Source organism: Amaranthus tricolor, chromosome 5 (assembly GCF_026212465.1).
Source record: "Amaranthus tricolor cultivar Red isolate AtriRed21 chromosome 5, ASM2621246v1, whole genome shotgun sequence".
Lineage (NCBI taxonomy): Eukaryota > Viridiplantae > Streptophyta > Magnoliopsida > Caryophyllales > Amaranthaceae > Amaranthus > Amaranthus tricolor.
This window is the reverse complement of record NC_080051.1, coordinates 28,494,493-28,513,564: the sequence shown is the minus strand read 5'-3', so window position 1 is coordinate 28,513,564 and position 19,072 is coordinate 28,494,493. Positions and strand designations below refer to the sequence as shown.

Below are 19,072 nucleotides of genomic sequence, written 5' to 3'. Positions count from 1 at the left end.
TAAATGGACAAATAGATAGAAAAATTGTAAATGGATAGTAATAATGACTTTAGTCTTATTTAGGTTATGGGTTGATTTTAGATCGGTTTAAAATTGTTTTTTGTGTTCATGTTGCATTTTATACAAGTTTAAATTTTTAATGTGTTATATAAGTCAAATCAAATCAAATTCGATTAAAAAATAAAATAAAATCTCAAACGCTATCTAGGACAGATAAAAGTGATTTACTAATCTCTTAAGTAACCGTTATTTAGTTATACATCCTACTTAACTTCCTATCTATTAGTATGGATCAACCAACAAAAAATTCCTAATCAATCATCATGATTAGAGGTGTTCAACGAGTCGGGTTAGGTCAAAAATTAAACAAGGAAGGTCATATCAAATGTTAAATGGGGTGGGGCGGGTCATAGCCCGTTTAATTCCGACCTACTTTGACCCGATTTTTAAAGTTCATAAAATTGTTTTTTTATTATATTTTATGGCCCGTTGGATCGTCCCACTTATGTATATAATAGTATTATTTAAAAATATAAAAAAGTAGTAAATTTTTTTTGCAATTAATTCTTATAATTATCCGATCCAATCGGGCCCGACCCTCTACACCAAGGCTCGTCAATAACCCGCCCCACTAATGACCCGTTAAAATGTGATCCGACCTTTGACCCATTGGATCGACTCGCCCTGTTAAACACCTCTGACCGTAATTTATAAATCACCACAAAATACAAAAACTAATAATAAAATAAACAAAATAAAAAATAAATAAAAATAACAAAACTCAAACCTTATCAAATTCTATATTTACTGACACCTCCTCCCAACCAACTAAACCTCTCAGGCCCGCATCACATACGACACCGCACCGCAGGTCCAGCACGCAACCCCTTTCCTTTATATCTTCTCAAATCCCAACGCTTATTCTATTTCTTCATTCTTAGAACCCAACCCTTTCTTAGCGAGATATACCCTTTTCTCTCTCTATTCCTCCTTTAGTTCAACCGCATGCGAATTGTCCGATTCATCGCTCACCAGAATTTCACTCCAAGGTTTGGTTCTTCTATTCTACTTTGATCATTGTTTTCTGATCATCCTCTATTTTTTATAGATTTTTTTGATTGTGTTGCTGAATTTTGATTTATTTTGATTTATATATATTTTTTGCTGTCCGATCATGATTTTTGTTGTGTCGATCCTTTGCTTGATCGTTTGTTTCTGTGTTGTAAAGTCAACTTTTTTTCGTCCTCAATATGTTTATGTTGTGATCAACATAGCTTATACTCCTGTCGATTGTTTGTTATCGCCTTTATTTTATTTTTGTTGTTATTATTTACAGGTGTTTGCTTTTTAAACATTGTTATTATGATCAATTTTATGTTTTTTTTTTTCGCTATGACTAGTTTGCATTGACTAGAAGTATTAGACACAAATTAGCTAAATGATCAGGTGGCCAAAAAGAACTTGAATTCTTTGATCATTTTCTTGTTACTATTGATCAGTTGTTGTAAACACTGATGACAGATCTTCATCATCTTCATTTAGTCATCAGTAGTCTGATGGTTTTAATGAATTATGATTTACATTATACTTAGATGATCATTTTTAGGCTGGGTGATTGTATATTTGTATAGCTAGTTGATAGCTTTGTTGTCAGCAGTATCATTTTTAGGCTGGGTGATTGTATATTTTTAGGCAGGGCTAATTGCTGAATGATGATTCACGGGTTATGATGGCATGATTTTGTGTTAGGTCCTGGCATATAGTAGTATCTTGTATGTATGTTGTAGACGGTTGTGTGAATTTAGTTTCGAGGAGCAAAATTGTGGGTTAGAGAGAGAAAGGAGCAGGTGGTACATGCTAGAAATATATAAGATGGGGGGGGGGGTGAAGGGAGACTGGGAGAGTGTTGGAGCCATAGTGCAAAATCGTAAATCCAGTATTGGTCGCAAAACCATTTTCGTGGTTGATGTTGATGGTTTCATGGTTTTAGCTGCTTATAGTGCAATTGTGATGCCGCCATTAGCGGTAACGATCGCGAAACGGATTTCACGGTCGATACGGATGATTTCGTGATCAATGTGGCGTATATTTTGGTGGTAGTGAACTCAAAGACCTTACCAATACGACTACGATAAGGTGATGCGGCCTTGTTTTGGCACTATGGCGGTGATGCAACCAATATTTTGCAATATGTTAGGAGCTTTTCTAATTGCACAACTAGCTAAATTAGTACTCTTATAAAGTTAGCACCTTGCTAGCAATTGGTGAGTTTTGGTTATATTGTTTGTGAGAAGTTGCCTATCAGTTTAATCAGTTTTCATTTGCTATTTTCATCCTTTGCATTTGAATACCTTTTAAGATTACTTGTTACATATTCTATTTAACTTAAATTTTATTGTTGAAACAACCAATCATAGTCTTTATCATCATACTCCTCTCTATTTCTTTCTTCCCACTATCTTTATCCCTATTCTAAATAAGCCCCTTCCCAAGTTATTCTTTATTTTGATCTTATTTGATGAAAGAAACGAGTCAAATTAGAGTGTGTACATTGAACATTGAAGCTAGAAAGAAAAAATAAATGTTTTTTTCAAGGAAGTAACCTTGCAACCAAAACAAGTGTGGATTGTTAGGGACGTAGGGTTGATACTCACTAAATTTTACATAAGGTTTATATATGAGAGCAGGGAAAGATAAAAATGAAATTCTTAATTATCTTACAATTATTACATTTATTTTTTCAAAAACTAAAATTCTAACAAATTTTCTTTGTTACTTTTATTTTAGCCCTATACTTTCAGTTGAATGATACGAAGAAAAAGAAAATGGAAAAAAAAAGAGATGAGATCTACCTATAAGTAAAACAAAAGAACCAATTTTTATGATGGCCATCTTTTATGGCAATATATTGCCATTGTCAACTTTACACCGATGTAGCAAATATATGCAAACTTCCACACTAATTTGGTTAATGGCCAAATTCTTTGACTAGTTAGGGAGATGATGTGTGTTACTGTTGAAATGCACTATAAAAAAATATCAACAATGTTTTGATTGGGATTTTTATTTTTGTGTTGAGTGCTTGTGGTGGTAAATCAAAGGGCTTTCAATTAAGGATCCAAGGCAATATCCTTATCTTAATTCTGCTACAACGAGGGATATTTGTTTATTAATTTATAGTAGAGCAATTAAACAAAAAAGGAACGAAAGGAATGTGTGGATGACACGAAGAAGGAAAATTAGATTAGAGGAGAACATGTAGAATCGCAACCAAAAATTAAAATATTGCATTATAAAAGGGACAACTCAAAATGTAAAATGTAGCAAAAGCAAAGAGATATGAGTAGTATATGCGATGCCTCTTATCAATCCTAGGCGGGAGCCGGCACAAATGTAGATTGTCATAATAAAAGTTGAAAATTTTTGGTTAGCTTTGGGTTAGATCTTTTTGGCTGATGATTTATTTCTGAATTTATTTTGCTTCACGTAGATAACTTATAAGGTTTGAAATATTTAAATTCTATACCATTGTGGATTCGTGTGTTATAATTTGGTTTATGCGTTCAAATTTCTTTATCTTTATACAAGTAAAAATGAATATAGCTTCGCTAATTATGAAGTTTTTCTTGGCTGGTGATAGCTTATAAGGATGAACCCTTTCAATTTATTTTTGAGAGGAGAACAAGAATTATTCAAACTGTCTACAATAAGTTCGGATTAGAAAATGGCAAGTCTCACTATTTTGTGCTAATTATCTATTATCTTATTGCAGAGAAGCTATTCCAAATGGACCATTTACCAATGTCCTAAACATTGGTCCTTTACGCCCAATTATCTTATGATACTTTGAACTCCTTTCCTTGAGAGAGGGGAGTTTGTTCAAATTGAAGTTCACATTCTTAATGTTGGGGGAAATAGAGAGATTTTCCAAAGGATTGCCTCAGGTAGTTGCCGACATCTATATTAGTTTTGTGGAGTTAAATCTTTCCTTGGTTTGAATAAGAGAGAATTCATTAGTTTGCTTTGGGAGGTATTTTTCTGACTAGCCATTTCCTTACTGCCATGGATTTATATGCATTATGCAGATCCTATAGCAAACTTGTTTTCAGTTGTCCTTAGGTTATGCTGGCCTCTGACTCAGAAGAACCTACACTTGAGCCTTGAGTTGATGGGATTCTGTATGCAAAGCCTGTGCACTTAGCACCTAAGATGAGCAATGCTTCATTGTCCTGAGAGAAGGAAAGCTGACAACTGTTGTGGATTAAGCAGGAAACATTTATAGTTGTGGTTACCAAATATGTGGTGCCTTGTTGAAGATATACTATTGTTCTCTTTAGAGATTGTTGCTTTTGTAGAATTTAGGCGACACGCCTTTGTTATATAGATTTTTTCTTTGAATGTTCAATAGTTGATTAGAGAATAAAGTGAAGTATTTTTATACTTCTGAAGGTCTATATACTTATTTTTCACATAATTTTTTTTTGCATGTCCTCCTTTGCTTCTCCCTCTTTTTCTAGTTTGTAAGCTAATTTGCCTTATTTTTGGTGGATTTAAATGATGCTAATAGCACTAAGATAAAGCATCCTTATCCCAAGCATTTTCCTTTAGTTTTATCTCTTATTTGAGTATATTCCTAAGAATTAGTGTTCTTCTGTGGAAGTTTGTGTAAATATATGATCGAAAGACACAAGAGAGGCTTTATCTTGTCAGATATGTTACTTTAGCTACCATATTAGTTTCAAAATTGACATGGATCTGGATCTGGAGTTTAGTCATATGCTTTGTTGTGCACTTGGCCACAATCAAACTTGGAATGTAAGAAAGCAATGAATAGAGAGGTGAGATCAATTTCTGTACTTGCTCTACTCACAGTTGCCTCTCATTACTGAAAAGATCTATTGCTCTATGGAAACAACTCTGAACAGATTTGAAGTCTAGCTTGTGAATGAAGGTGAAAAGTGAAAAAATTATATTCAGGTTAAGTTCTATGGTATGTGTTTTTTTTTTTTTTTCATTTTTCTTATTTCCTACCGATATCATTCATTTAACTAGGTGCTTTTCTCTTGAGAGTTTAGAAGAGAGGTAAGGTGAATATAAGAATTAGACGAATGCATTTGGTGTTTGTCCTTTTCTTTTCTTTTATTTAAAATAACAAAAACCTATAGTTGAAGTGAAGAGGTTGATTTGATAACTATTTTTGTCACAAAACTGAAAGAGCAATATCCTCAAGGGCATTAGGTTATCTTGCTCTACTTTCCCCCATTTACAAAAAAAGAATTTAAGTTTTACGTTTTGAGGTTAATAAAATATTTACTCTCTTTCCTTATATATTTCTACGCTTTTCCTTTTTGTTTGTTCTTCATAGTTCTTTTGCACTTTTACTTTATTCATTATCGGCAAAGTCTTTCTTTCATGCTCTCTGTACTTATCAAGTGTTCTATTCGATCACCCCTAATCTTGCCAAAACATCCCAGGCTACAATATTTGTAAAGAACTTTTAAGATGGTGGTTTGTGTTTTTTCTTTATGGTTTATCCATTTAATTTTTATTAAAAATTTTATCTCTCGTCAAGTTTGTACAAAATAGTTATTATGTGATATGTTTTCCAGTAAATTTTTAAGTGAAAATTTATGAACTGTGTTTGAGACTTTCTTCACATGTAACATGTTTTGAAACATTTGAATGGTGTCCTCTTACCTACTTTTTTCTTAAAAATGACTTACCGAACTCTCGTGAGGCCAGGTGAATAATTTTGTTACAATGAAGAGGATTTTTAAGATTAGCAATTGTCAGATGTCGATGATTAGAGGTATTTCTTGCAGCACTAGAAGGTTTAAATATGCTATTGTTGCTGAATATATTAATTGACACAGTTGGAGTTAGTGGTATTACTCAATATTTTAGGGACAACTTGAAAACGAGGCTTCTTTTGTTTTATGGATTTTGGATATTTATGATGAATTCGATGAGTACCGTGCATCATAACACTGGTACAAAGTATTACCTGATGCGAAACTACATTGATAATTATGAGAAATAAACTTCTACACACAGTACGACCTTTTTACTATATCTTCTATGAAAAAATGAATGACCATTGATCCATAATATATTCACTTGAGAACACATGCAATTCAGAAGAACTTTGCTTACTGTGGATGCAGCATGAATCTGCACTTTTAACTTGTGTAAGCATCTGAGTTATGGAGATTACCTCCATTTCTTCTTTTCCATAATGAGAGTGATTCAGTTTCATAAGTTCTTTGTAATTGTATTAGATTGAGTGAATGGACCTTTAGATTGTCATAGTGGTTGATAAATGCTTCAATATTCCTCTAATTGTTGCATTTACCTATCATTATTTGATGTTATTCATGCTTTAGCTCCCTGTCAATGAGCGCATGTTCTGTTGGCTAATTTTCGTTCAAGTGCAGCTTCAATTACAGATGTGCTGTTAAGCTAAGAATGGCGAAACACTGATTAGAAGTGACACCAGCAAAAATATAATACCACTCTTCACTGTAAAGTGAACATCTACTGCCCTAGCTTGAAGAAGTAGGTTTAAATTCTATTTAATTATTTGTTTCCCTTCTATTTTTTGGGGTAGGGGTTATTGTGAGTGTTTGGTTGGGGAGGTAGAAACAAGCTGTGTTTGATAAAATAGGACTTGTAGAATGTAGATAGAAATGTCCAACTTAGCTTAAATAATGCTACAAATTGACAATAAGCTGAATAATATAGAGGTGAAAGGGAGAGGTATAAACGAATCCTATTTTATAGGAAATTGACCATAGAAAGGTGCAATAGAAGCTAAATAATGTAAAAGGCTAATGCTATTTCGAATGTGGTGGAGGAGATAGCGGGAGCTATTAAAGAGTAGGGTTTTATAAAACAAGGATATGTCTGTACAAAGGTCTAAACTTAAACGTTGTAAAATATGGATAACATTTGAATGTTAGATATGTTTCTTGCAGCTAGTTTGGATGTGGAGGAGCTTGGTTTTTGCTTCAGAGGAGGTGAGTTATTTCTTTTTTTGTTGCGCACATACAAGTATGAAGATGTCAATCATAGAACCCTTTGAAGGGATAGGTTGTTGTAAATTATACTATTTTGGATGATATACGGGTCTCTGATTCTCTGTCTGTATCTTGGTTATTTGCCTCCTAGGTTAGGTTATTCTGGCATCTCCGACCTGTTTAGTTCACCTTAAAAGAGTAATTAGTAAAAATAAGTTTTAATCAATAAAAATCAGTTTTAAGTAATTACAATCAGTAACTGTACTGTGCAAACTGTAACAATGAGAACTCTATTATAATTTATAACTAAAAAACTGTTACGATTATTAAAAATCAGTAAAAATCATAAATTATTTACGATAGTAACAATCAGTAAAAAAAACTAAACAGGGCCTCATCGGGTAGTTATCAGGTTTACCACTCTATTTTCTCTAATTTGGGAGCTGGAAATTTTTTCCCTTGCTTTTTTGGGGACATGGGGGGTTTTGTGATTTGAGTCTTTGCTGGTCCATTTGAGTTATTCAGAATGACATACTACTCAATGTCGTATGTGAGCTTGAGACTCATGCATACTAGGATGGGAAGATTTAAAGGCTTGAAGAGAAGAACAAAAGAGGTTCAAGAAAAGGGTTACTTGCTGCATATCTTGGGTCACTTTTGTAAGAGAAAGGCCTGTTTTGAGGGTGGACGAGGTAAACAGAAGCTGCTGTATTGTTTCTGGTCTTTTGAGGATATTTTAGAAGGCTTGGTTAAGGATTACTATGGGACTTTGGAATGAATGTAATTTAGGTACTTATGATCACTTGATATAGTCACACCACAAGCAAACACAAGTGGAAACAATGGCATTGAAGTGTAAAGAAGGATAATCAACAAATTTTGAACTCAATAATTTATTTTCTTTGTAATTCTTGTTTTACCTTTGAAGTAAATCTCAAGAAAATTTTGAGGTTTTGTATTCTCCGTGTTCTTGGTATTTGGTTAGTGACGTTTATGCTCTACAAGGTTGGTTGCTTTTATACTAGAGTAGCCTCCTTTTTGAGATTTTTGGAGGCCATTCTAGTGATTATGAAGATATTTGCTAATTTTTATCCAGACTTTATAAATTGCTTTTAGAGTCAACCGGAAGCCACTTGCATGTCTTTTAATTTGAGTATATCATGATGGCATATTTGCTTTTGAAATATCCTTATATTTTGATATTTGGACTATTTGATATCCTTCTTTTGTCAAGTATTTTCTTATACGACATTGGAAGGCTTTTCCTTCCTTCTTGATTTGTTGAGGTGTTTCAGTGACTTGAGTATTTCAATTGAAAGTATATTGATTGTTTTGGATGATGTGGATTTATGTTGAGGCTGGTCATGTCATAGTGCACATATGTGGTTTCGGACGCAGTAAGCGGTCAATGGAGATGGTTTTGCGGTTGTATTCATCTTTTTCTTGGTTGCTATAAGCTCAAAAACCTTTACGTTGAGGGCGGGTGATGCGGCAATATTTTGGACTATGGGTCATGTCAATCTGTAATGGCATGCAATTTTCTTGATGAGGGGCTTGAGGTGATATTTTCTTGACATGTGAATGGGTCATAAAATTACTGCTGGTTATAAACAGCCATCACATTTTCTGCCATGCTTATATTTTGGAGCTTGTGCAGTTCCTCAGCAAGCATGTTGTAGTAGTCTTCTTTTTGTTTTTCTGAGACGTACCATGTTTATCAGGGAGGATTTGCAGCTATCTGTTGTCTTTGAGGAGTGAGAGATCACTTTCTTTGATTTTGGCTTTCTTGCATTTTGGTTACTTTTTGCCATTTGCATATTTTCTTTGAAGATTTAACACCGCACAAGCTCATTAAATGTCTGCCGTCATCCTTCTTCTCGTACACTTAACTAGTTGTTTATTTCTTATGCGGAAATTTTTTTAATTGAAGGAAATACCTTTAGTTTTTTGCTTCGTGTTTCTAATATATCTGCTTCTGATTTATTCGTGCTTGTATGTACACAATTCTGTTGCTCACACTTCTGGCTGTCGATCGATTATGCTTTTCAAATATGAAATTAAATTACTTCAATAAGTTGATTGACTGTTTCTGTTTATTTAGTTACGTTTTGTTTATCCAGGCTATGAACCAAGCAATACCTCTACATTCTTGGTGTTTTTGTGGCTGAGTTTGTCTCATCCTTTGATATATGTTACTTAGATTGTTCATCTGATTTGCCTAATCTTCTTGTTTTTTCTCATTTACAGGCTCTTTATTGGTTGGTTTGTTAGCTAAGGCAGTATTTTGCTGGACGTGATTATGGCACACAGACACATATATAATACATCACAGATATTTGACGCAGAGTCTGATCAGCACTGGAATCTTTTACACTCTGAAGATCCATACCACCGACTTGGTAATCAGAATTCGATAGTATATAAGCTTATTTATTGAAGTTTTTCGCGTAACTTTCGTGATCCAAGTGATGGTATATAGATATGATAGTATCAGTTACATGGTATTTTAGGCTCTCAATTAACTTCTCAAGTACACAACTATATTATTGGTTTATTTAGTAACTTGGTTTTAGTGCCTGTGATTATTAAATTAAGGCATCTGGTAAGTATGATAATAGATTTTTGTCCATGGAGTTAAATATGTGTAGTTTTTTGGTTTCGAACTATAATGGACAAGTAATGGAGGCAAGGCTTATCATTATGACAGAGGGTAATCTTTTTCCCTTTTTTTTGATGTATTAGGTTCTAAATGGTCTTTTATAAACTTTAATTTAATTATATGTTCTAGAAAAATTGAACTACTATGATAAAATGGATATATTTCAAGTTACCAATTTATATTTCAATGTGAGCGACGCAATTACGATGATATCCACCATTTTTTCGTAGGAGCCACTTGATAACGTCGTGTTAATGGAATGTTGTTGTGATAGATTCTTTTTCGGAATGACTTACAAGTATTAAAGGTGCGATTTTGGTGTTTCGTTTCGGCTGAATGGCCTTATATCAGCATTGGAACATGTGCTAGTGTTGTGCCTTCATTCTAATGTTTATGAATGTTAATCAATGGTCACATATCGTGCACAGTTATGCAGGGGTTTTTGTGATGTTTTTTTTTGTTAATAAATAATGATGTCATGCAAAACAGAGATGTGTGATAGGGATGGGATGTTCTTTGGAGCTACTTTGTGTATTCTATTCGGATTTCTGCCTTTTCACCTGCTCAAGAGTAGTTTACTGTATTTTTTTACTTTCTAATTCAATCACAATGTTATGCAGCTAGGTCTAGCTCTGCAGAAAGTACCACAATATTTCATCCTGCAGATAATGGACCAGTGAATCGAGCTCATTCATGGAATACTGCTAGACTGAGTAGATATCCTTCATCTGGCCAGATGGCCAATGCACCACATTATCAGCCTGATTCTTCTGATCTTACTCGTGATTTTGTACATCCATCTGCTGCTGGAAATGCCTTTATAGTTCCAGAACGCCATGCTCACCATCCATCTTCCTCATATTATGGAGTTGAAAGCAATTTCCTTAATATTTCAATGGGAAACGGAAGGGGCCCTTACAAAAGGAAAAGACCTGGGATTCCTGATATCACCGAGAGAGGCAGCACAAGCAGTTACTATTGTGCTGGAAGTTCGTCTGATGTCGCGACATCATCAGCACCGCGGCAGGAAAAATCAACTGTGGATACTCAACTTGATCACTGGGAGGCTCTACCATCGATTGGAGGTGAAACCTCTACAAGGAATGTGAGAAGCCGATCTGCCAATTACAGGACCAATCAACCATCAATTGGAGGTGAAACCTCTACGAGGAATGTGAGAAGCCAATCTACCAATTACAGTACCAACCAACCATCAATTGGAGGTGAAACCTCTACGAGGAATGTGAGAAGTCAATCTGCCAATTACAGGACCAATCAACCATCAATTGGAGGTGAAATCTCTACGAGGAATGTGAGAAGTCAATCTGCCAATTACAGGACTAATCAACCATCAATTGGAGGCGAGACCTCTACGAGGAGTGTGAGAAGCCAATTCACTCTAGACTTAGAGTCTGATGCGTTTAGGCCTCATCTACCTGCCAATTATGCGCACCATCCGAGTCCGAGTGCAATTCCTATTGATCATTTTGGAACAATTGATTCTTTTCAAAACCAAAGCGTTCCTTTACCACAACGGACTCCAATTCATGTGCCTGGTGCTCCTGTTGGTAGGACTGTGGTTCCAAGTAACTTGAATCATGAGAGTAATCAATTATTTGCTGGAAGCAGCATTGCGAATTCTTCTTGGGAAATGGCTGGCTATCATCATGAACACATTGCCAGCAGAAATTCTCTTTCACAAAGTTTACATCCTACTCCATCTCATACTAGGGGTGCTCGCAGTAGCTATTCTCACAGATCCGCTTCTAATTGTAGAGTTGCGATGGGCAATTTACGTATGAGCCATGTTGCTTCCTCCAATGATGGTCTTCAGTTACCGGGGGAGAATCATTCCACAAGGCATCAAAGACCTTTTGGCCCCATAGGATGGCACAATGGTGGCAGGATTGGTAGATCTAGGTATTCCTCTGAGAGATATCGTTTATTTTCTGAGGATGCTGGTGAACATGATCGATTGACCCCTGAGGTATAAACTTTTGATTTATGGTACTTCTGATCTTTCCTGCTTTCAGTTCAAAAAATATTTCAATAGTAAGACTAATTTACCAAAGTTTATGGATGGGTGATGGAGGTGCATTATGCGGAATCCGATATAGATTTTATTTTTGATTTAAATTTTGAACTTTTAGTTGAGCTCTAATGATAGTTAATAATATCAAGGATTAGTCTTAGAAATGCCTCCCCCCCCTGCTTTTTTTGCTTCTGGTGTAATACAAGCTAATAGTGCAGAATGCAGATCGTATCAAGGGTTGAATATTACCTTCTCTGTAACAGAGTTAAATAAGCCCTTGGGTCATATCCTACCTATTCTTTATCCTAAAATTTATGTTTGACTTTGAATTTATTTTCACTGACATAGATTAATGGAATCTTAGGAAGATGTTATTGAGAACTAGAAGTCAGCCTTCTTCCTGTTTTGATTGTTAAGAGTTTGATTAGTCTTATAACACTATTTCGAACCAGTTTCCTGCTAATGGACTCAATCTTTGATTATTTAGTATTTTGTTTTGTTGGGTTAAGCTGTGATTATGGACTACGGTAAACTTAGCATGTAAGTTGAACAAATATATTTCTTCACGTGGTGGCCTTGTTTTTGCTGAATGAAGGGTGGGGACTGCAGCATTGTGGTTGTCAGATCCCTCAGTTTTAATTTGTAATATACAATGATGTTTTTGAAATTTATATCTTCATATGATTTGATTTTCAGGGTCTGATGGTTATTGACCATTCTCTGTATGGCTCAAGGAATTTTTCGGATCAACATCGAGACATGAGGCTAGATGTTGACAATATGAGCTATGAGGTTGGTATTGCACACAAGGATTTTTTATTTTTTTTTTCTGTTAAGGGTGAATGAATATTGTTTATTGTGAAGGGAGGGTGGGTATGTTGTTTCCCTCTAACTTGTAGCAATGAGCAGGAATTACTTGCTCTCGGAGAGAGGATTGGAAGTGTCAACATTGGGTTGCGTGAAGATCAACTGCCCAAATGTTTGACGGAGACAGTATACGGTTCATCAGATCAAGTGCAGGAAGAAGGAAGATGTGTAATATGCCTGGTACTGCTCCATACCTAGCTGTTATGTTTCTTGCACCATGCTTACATATTTAGCAACTTCCCCCACCTATTTGGGAGCGGGAAATGAAATGTTGTTTGTTAAGTAGTGTTACTGGCTTACTGCTGCTGCTTCTGAAATTTTTGGCATGCTTGCTTGGATTGGTATTCTTTTCAGAAACACGTTACACGTTACACATGAACTTGTATCGAACGGTGCAGCTTGTTCATTGACTAGGTGATTACTTGAATAGCTCCCGAGATTTAAGATTTTTAACCCAATTTCAAACGGCTTTATTGAAACATAGTACGTGATTTTGAGTATATTCCGTTCCGTCCATGGTTTTCCCATGAACTTATCGGTTTTTGTTACCAAACTTGGCTCACCTAGGTTTCTAACACACTGGTTATATTTGGATGAGTGTGAGCTAACCACAAAAATCTGTCATCCAAACCAGAAAGATATGGACTGCAGAAAACACACACATTCCCTGAAAGCTAAATCTGATATGGTCTGAATTCCGCTTATTTGGCTTCCTGGAAATCTAGAACAGCCAAAAATATCCGTAATCCAAAGATAGCCATATTCGGACTTAAAATTAAAATGAGCCTATTCCTTACACTAATGAAGCTACTCCCTTGTTATTACAGGAGGAGTATGAGCATATGGATGATATTGGAACCCTTAAAGCTTGCGGTCACGATTATCATGTAAGCTGCATCAAAAAATGGCTATCGATGAAGAATACTTGTCCAATCTGCAAGGGTCCAGCCATGCCAGATAGTATAAAGGAGACATGAGCTGAAGCTGCTTATGTTATTCTCTATTCTTTGTAAATATCCTACCTTACGTAAAAAGGTGATTGAGACTTTCCTCAATTGGAGGAATCTCATCTAGGTTTATTATAAACTATTATTAGTAAATTTGATCATGAACAATTCAAATTAGTAGTTTATTTTAACTGTTGTTTTCTTGGACTTAGTTATGTATGCAAATATTATTAGTTAATATTTTAAATTGAGGTTTTCTCATTGTACTTTAGTTCAATCCATGAGTAACAACCAATATTTAGAGGTGAATTACATTTTGTGGGGCTATTACATGACATTGCTTCTTTTTTTTTAAAAAAAAAAAAAATGTTGCTAGGGTTTAGAGTGAATCCTTATCAGCAAGAGAATGCATTTATTTTTTTTGTAAATGATGAGGGATCAAGAACAGAATTTTCATCATAAAGTGAAAAAGAAAGTTTTTACTTATTAAGTTGACTCATAATTCTCTTATTTATCAATTTAAGGGCAATCTTAACGGCGAAATCAATTACTTGTTTGACATTGCTCGGTTTGGCCTTTTTATTAACTTATTAAAATGTTTCTTTTTTTTTTGGTATTTAAATGTTTCTTCTTTTTTTTTTTTTGGAAAAGTTGGTCCCAAGAATGTTGCTTATATATAAGATGTTAGAATGTTGTAAACTAATAAATCAGTCACATAAGCTTGCCCCAACCCAACCTAAAAATAAGTTGTGTAATTTATGTTGTGATTACATTAATTTATGTTGTCAAATACAATTAAGTATATTTGAACTATATTCGACCCCTTAAATTCAAAGGATGTGAAATTCACATTATGAATCAACACAAACCCATATTATGGATCAATTCTTACTAACTAAGATCTATCAAACAAGGAATAACTCAAGAATATCCAAAGTATAAACAAATTCTAGAAAAGCATCCAATTTATATACCAGATATAACAACCTAACAATACCTCAAATTAGAAAATAATTTGATAATGATAATCTCCTAGATGTCCTAATAAGGAATTTTTATAGTAGTAGTTAGGTATATTCTAATTTTTAGGGAATTTAGACCCAAGTTTGCATAAGCTACGCCTACTCATCAGATTAAAAACTCAATTAATATTAAACTGCGTAACATAAAAAACAAATGTTTGACAACTGAGTTGACTCAACACACATACAAAGACAAATATTCAACACGCCCTAATTCCTATACTAATATCTTGAATTCATCCCTGTTTCGAGCTTTTAAGGAAATAACTATTGTACTCCATAGTATACAATGCCCTCACTCAACATCATACCATCTTAATCACAAAATAGGAGTAATTTTGTCAGTACATAACTGAGCCGTGATAATATTTTCCACTATACAAACTAATTTGGCATATAGTCCTACAAAACTAAGAACAAGTGGACTAACTTGGTTTGTTTTATGACCACATTTTAACCATTCTTGTCTTGTACAACATTATATGGCCCTCAAATTTGCTTTATACTACTCTTTCAGATTTTCTTAGGCCATATTTACCAACAACCATATGATATATATGATACAAATAATTGTATTATATGGTTATTTTTTTGTTCTAATCCAACATACTACTATATAAACAGAATCCTACATACATACGGGTTATCGGGTTGATATCGGATTGGATAGTTCTGTTCAGTTTGAATTCGGATTTTGCATCCATATTATTTTTTTACATAATTGTTATTTTGAAGTCAGGTTAAATCGGGTTTAATTACAAGGTTGGGTAAATTTCGAATCATCGGGTCTGTTTTGAACACCTATACCTACAGCCATGGCAGAAAGCTACTATTCTCAGATATTGGCGGCCATGGATAAGCGTTGGTTTGAGCAAGTTTTTCTGGGTTGTGATGAACCCATGTTTAATGAGTTACTAAGTGATGATGGTGCAGTGTCCGAGTTTTCTGGTTCTGATCAGGGTGATATTGATGCTTCTACATACTCTTCTACTAGCATAATGTCTCAGGTACCTTATTATGCCAATCTAGATTCTAGATTATGTTATTGTCTGAATTTTGATTGTGTTGTGTTAGTTTGGATTCAGAGTGGGTTGAACATTCATCTCTACATGTGTATTGAGTCAACTCGATTATTAACCTTTTGAATTAGAGTTTACACTTTTCAATATGAATTGGGTTTTTAAATAAATGATCCGAATTATGACGTAGCTATGAAGGCACAAAATAAACTAGTTAGACCTGAGCTCGGACCTATTAGTACTTGTCGGCAATGAATTATGCTCACTCTGTTTCTATTTGATGTTTTAGTTTTACTTTTAGTTATTTTATTTGTTATTCTCAAAAAAAATTATTTTTGTCACATTTTTTTTTGGATATAATTAATCTTAGTTACCTAAATTTATATTTTTTTAATGCTTATAGTCCTCATGTATTACTCACTAATTTTATTTTTAATATTTTTATATTGCTTATAATCTCTACACGTTTTCTACTAATTTTTTAGATTTTTTTTAAAATATTTGTATTAATTTTATTTTGTTTTTTTGGTTTTTTTTGACTTTTTGGCTAGTCAAAAAAAACAAAAATTGTGTTAAGTAATTAAAAAGCTAGCTTTAAAGCCAACATATAATATAAAAGTTCACTTGATTGGCTTTTTTCATTGTCTTTTGGCTTGTTGGCCTATTTTTCCTCTAATAAACGGCCAATAATCAATAATCAATATATAATTTTATCAAACATCTCTTTAAATAGGTGGCTTATCAAGCTAGCTTAAAAGCCAAAAAAAGCTAACACTTCTAGTTAATTAAATAAACCAACTAAAAAAGCCTACAATCAACAATCAACATTCATTTGTTAAACATCCCATTGACTTTTTTGTTTCATAACTTGTTATAAGTGTATGATATGTCGTCATTTAACCCCTTTTCAGATATCTTGATCAAGTGCGTTGATGATTATGATACAAGAAAGATCACATAAGACATTGCTTGTGAGTGATTTTCTTGTACGTATGCGATAGATTAGTGACAACCAGCATAAAACAACGTCAAGTACATTTTATGATGATCAAAAAAAATAACCTCCATACTATTTGGAATCAAATGTTTTATCAATATTATTGTAAGATGTTACCAACATTTCCATTTGAAATTGACAATTAGGATTCAAACATTGATCAAGTTGAAGATCATAAAGGACTAGCAGATCTCATTGGAAGAAGAAGTAGGTTACCAAGCATGACTCTAATAACCAACAAGACAAGGTCACACTCATCATCTCCATCAATAAACAGATCACAAAAAGCTTCAAATAATTCAACAAACAATGACAAAAAACTACAAAGATTCAGAAGTTGTAGCATTCTACATGATCTTGAACAAGAAGAATTAAAAGGGTTTATGGATTTAGGGTTTCGATTCGAGAAAGATCAGCTAAGTCCTCGAACCATGACTGTAATTCCTGCTTTACAAAGACTAGGAGGAGTAGGAGGTTATGCCCATGAAGGTACATTACATGACTTACTAAAAAAGGAAAGTTTTGAAGAGGGTAAAAGTATAGAAATTGATGATAAATTGCCATATTTATCTGAAGCATGGATGGTAAAAAAACCCAATTCTCCATTGCTTAGAATGAAGATGGCAAGAGTTTCTAGAGCTCAAGATATGAAGAAATGTCTTAAGCTTTGGGCTAGAACTGTTGCTTCTTCTATACAATCTAAACAATGAAAACTTTTTTGATATAACATTCGTTTCTATGAGTTTGCTACAATTGATTTGGTCTGTCTCGAAACCCCTCCTCCTCTATTATTCTCATCCACGTGTTTCATCTCGTTTTCCAACTAGTTAAACTAATTTTATGTTTGATGGAGTAATAAATTAATATTTGTAGCATATTTAGAGAGTCTGAGTATTGTGTATGTAAATTTTAGTTGTTTTGGACTCTATGTTATATGTTATTTTTAATTTGATTGAATAATTATTTAATTGAATAAATTGTTTTAATGAAATTGTTAAAATTTTATTAAAATAAGTATTTTTTGACTTGTAATCGCCTCGAATTATGAAGGCAAAGATAATTGAAATTTAGTATTAATCAAGTGGAAGCTCACTTTTGCCAGCACAATTAAGGGGTTACTTAAAGGTTAAACCAATGTCTAAGTAAAATACTTGAACCAAAACCAAAGCAATATAACGGAAGTTTTAGCTGTCCAAAATAAAGGAAAATTACAACCAAATTAAAATAAGTCTGAAGTTCGAATTACATCTTTAAAATAGTCCAAATTTAAACAATTGTACTAATACTCCCTCAGATACAATAAAAAGATCTAAACAAATGGGAGTCAAACTCCAAATCACGTTCATCCTTCGCTCACATATCACTTCTCCGTCGAGGTGCCATGGGGGTTCACTCTAAAAACAAAAACCATTGGAAAACATACAAAGCAAAGTATCAGCAAAAGGCTGAGTATAACACACTAGTGCTCGTCAAACAAGTTGTTAAAACATTTTGGTTTGAGTAAATTCATTTTGAAAGATGCTTTTTCATTTGATAAATCATAACATTATTCAAACTCAATTGAATGGTTTCATAATAATTCCAAGTTCTCATTTTTCATCATAAATCATAAGATCTCAATGGATCCAAATCGACTTCAAACTCAAATTATAAGTTTGCATGGGTACTCTGTGAGTCATCCTGTGACTCGGTTGGTAGTCGGTCTACCGTCCGCGACATGTCCGACAAGTGTAACACAATGGTATTGTGAACAATAAACGTTCAGCATTGGTGAGTCGTTTAATCATGCACACAACATTTGTTGTAACATATGTACCCATCATTTAGGCTAAAATATTTTTGTATATAATATATATCTTGTAATTTCAATAGCATTTGAAAAGTCAAAAATATTAACTTTTTTCCATATGATAAACATCTTTTATTTGCAACATAGCAAAATCAAATCATGATCTTTCCCACATGGGTAAAACATGATTAGCATAATCATATCATCAAACGTAACCTTTGTATTATATTAGGGCATCACTAGCATGTATGAAAATGCATCGTAACAAAGAGTGATTAAAGTTCAATACGATTTTTCAAGGAAACCATTAAAATGTTTTGTTTCAATCATTATTAAAGTAGATATAACTTAAAAGAATTTTAAAATTCATTCAAAACAACTAGAATATAGTTCATAAGTCTATAAAATCATTATCACAAAAGATTTCATAAAACACTATTTTCTTAAATACGAGATAGTTTTGCCAGTAATAAAATCGATAATTGATTTACAAAATACATATTAAGTTTCCAACAAAGCCCAAATTAATCAAGTTATTGTAATACCTTATTTAAAAATATTTTATGGTTGCCCTATAGAATTATAATTGGTTATGCCAATTTATAACGATTTTATGATTATTTTCGACAATTTAGACATTTACTGTTATTTAAATGATGTCTTAAATCCATAAAATTTATAAACCATCTAATTTAAAATTATTTTATACTATAAGACATTAGGT

General features: G+C 33.5%; 2 protein-coding genes across 13 annotated transcripts; both read left to right on the top strand.

The window, feature by feature from the left end:
- The first annotated feature begins 854 nt into the window (after positions 1-854).
- Positions 855-14,246, top strand: LOC130814200 (E3 ubiquitin-protein ligase MBR1-like). Of its 10 annotated transcripts, none has more exons than XM_057680272.1 (8): positions 899-1,049; positions 3,773-4,838; positions 4,926-4,990; positions 9,264-9,415; positions 10,296-11,662; positions 12,404-12,499; positions 12,617-12,754; positions 13,402-14,246. In XM_057680272.1, the coding sequence occupies exons 4-8, from the start codon at positions 9,316-9,318 to the stop codon at positions 13,549-13,551; spliced, it is 1,851 nt and encodes a 616-aa protein (XP_057536255.1). In that variant the 5' UTR covers positions 899-1,049; positions 3,773-4,838; positions 4,926-4,990; positions 9,264-9,315; the 3' UTR covers positions 13,552-14,246. The 10 variants fall into 10 exon arrangements, 6 of the variants coding, with proteins under 6 accessions (XP_057536256.1, XP_057536255.1, XP_057536254.1 ...); XM_057680275.1 differs by lacking the exons at positions 3,773-4,838; positions 4,926-4,990 and adding exons at positions 6,435-6,555; positions 6,975-7,016 and having other exon boundaries at positions 900-1,049; XM_057680271.1 differs by having other exon boundaries at positions 3,773-4,977.
- A 761-nt stretch (positions 14,247-15,007) lies between these two features.
- Positions 15,008-17,995, top strand: LOC130813688 (uncharacterized). 3 transcript variants are annotated; one of them, XM_057679532.1, is made up of 3 exons: positions 15,008-15,550; positions 16,474-16,548; positions 16,706-17,994. In XM_057679532.1, the coding sequence occupies exons 2-3, from the start codon at positions 16,495-16,497 to the stop codon at positions 17,267-17,269; spliced, it is 618 nt and encodes a 205-aa protein (XP_057535515.1). In that variant the 5' UTR covers positions 15,008-15,550; positions 16,474-16,494; the 3' UTR covers positions 17,270-17,994. The 3 variants fall into 3 exon arrangements, with proteins under 3 accessions (XP_057535515.1, XP_057535514.1, XP_057535516.1); XM_057679531.1 differs by lacking the exon at positions 16,474-16,548 and having other exon boundaries at positions 15,013-15,550; positions 16,706-17,989; XM_057679533.1 differs by lacking the exon at positions 15,008-15,550 and having other exon boundaries at positions 15,557-16,548; positions 16,706-17,995.
- The last annotated feature ends 1,077 nt before the right edge of the window (positions 17,996-19,072 follow it).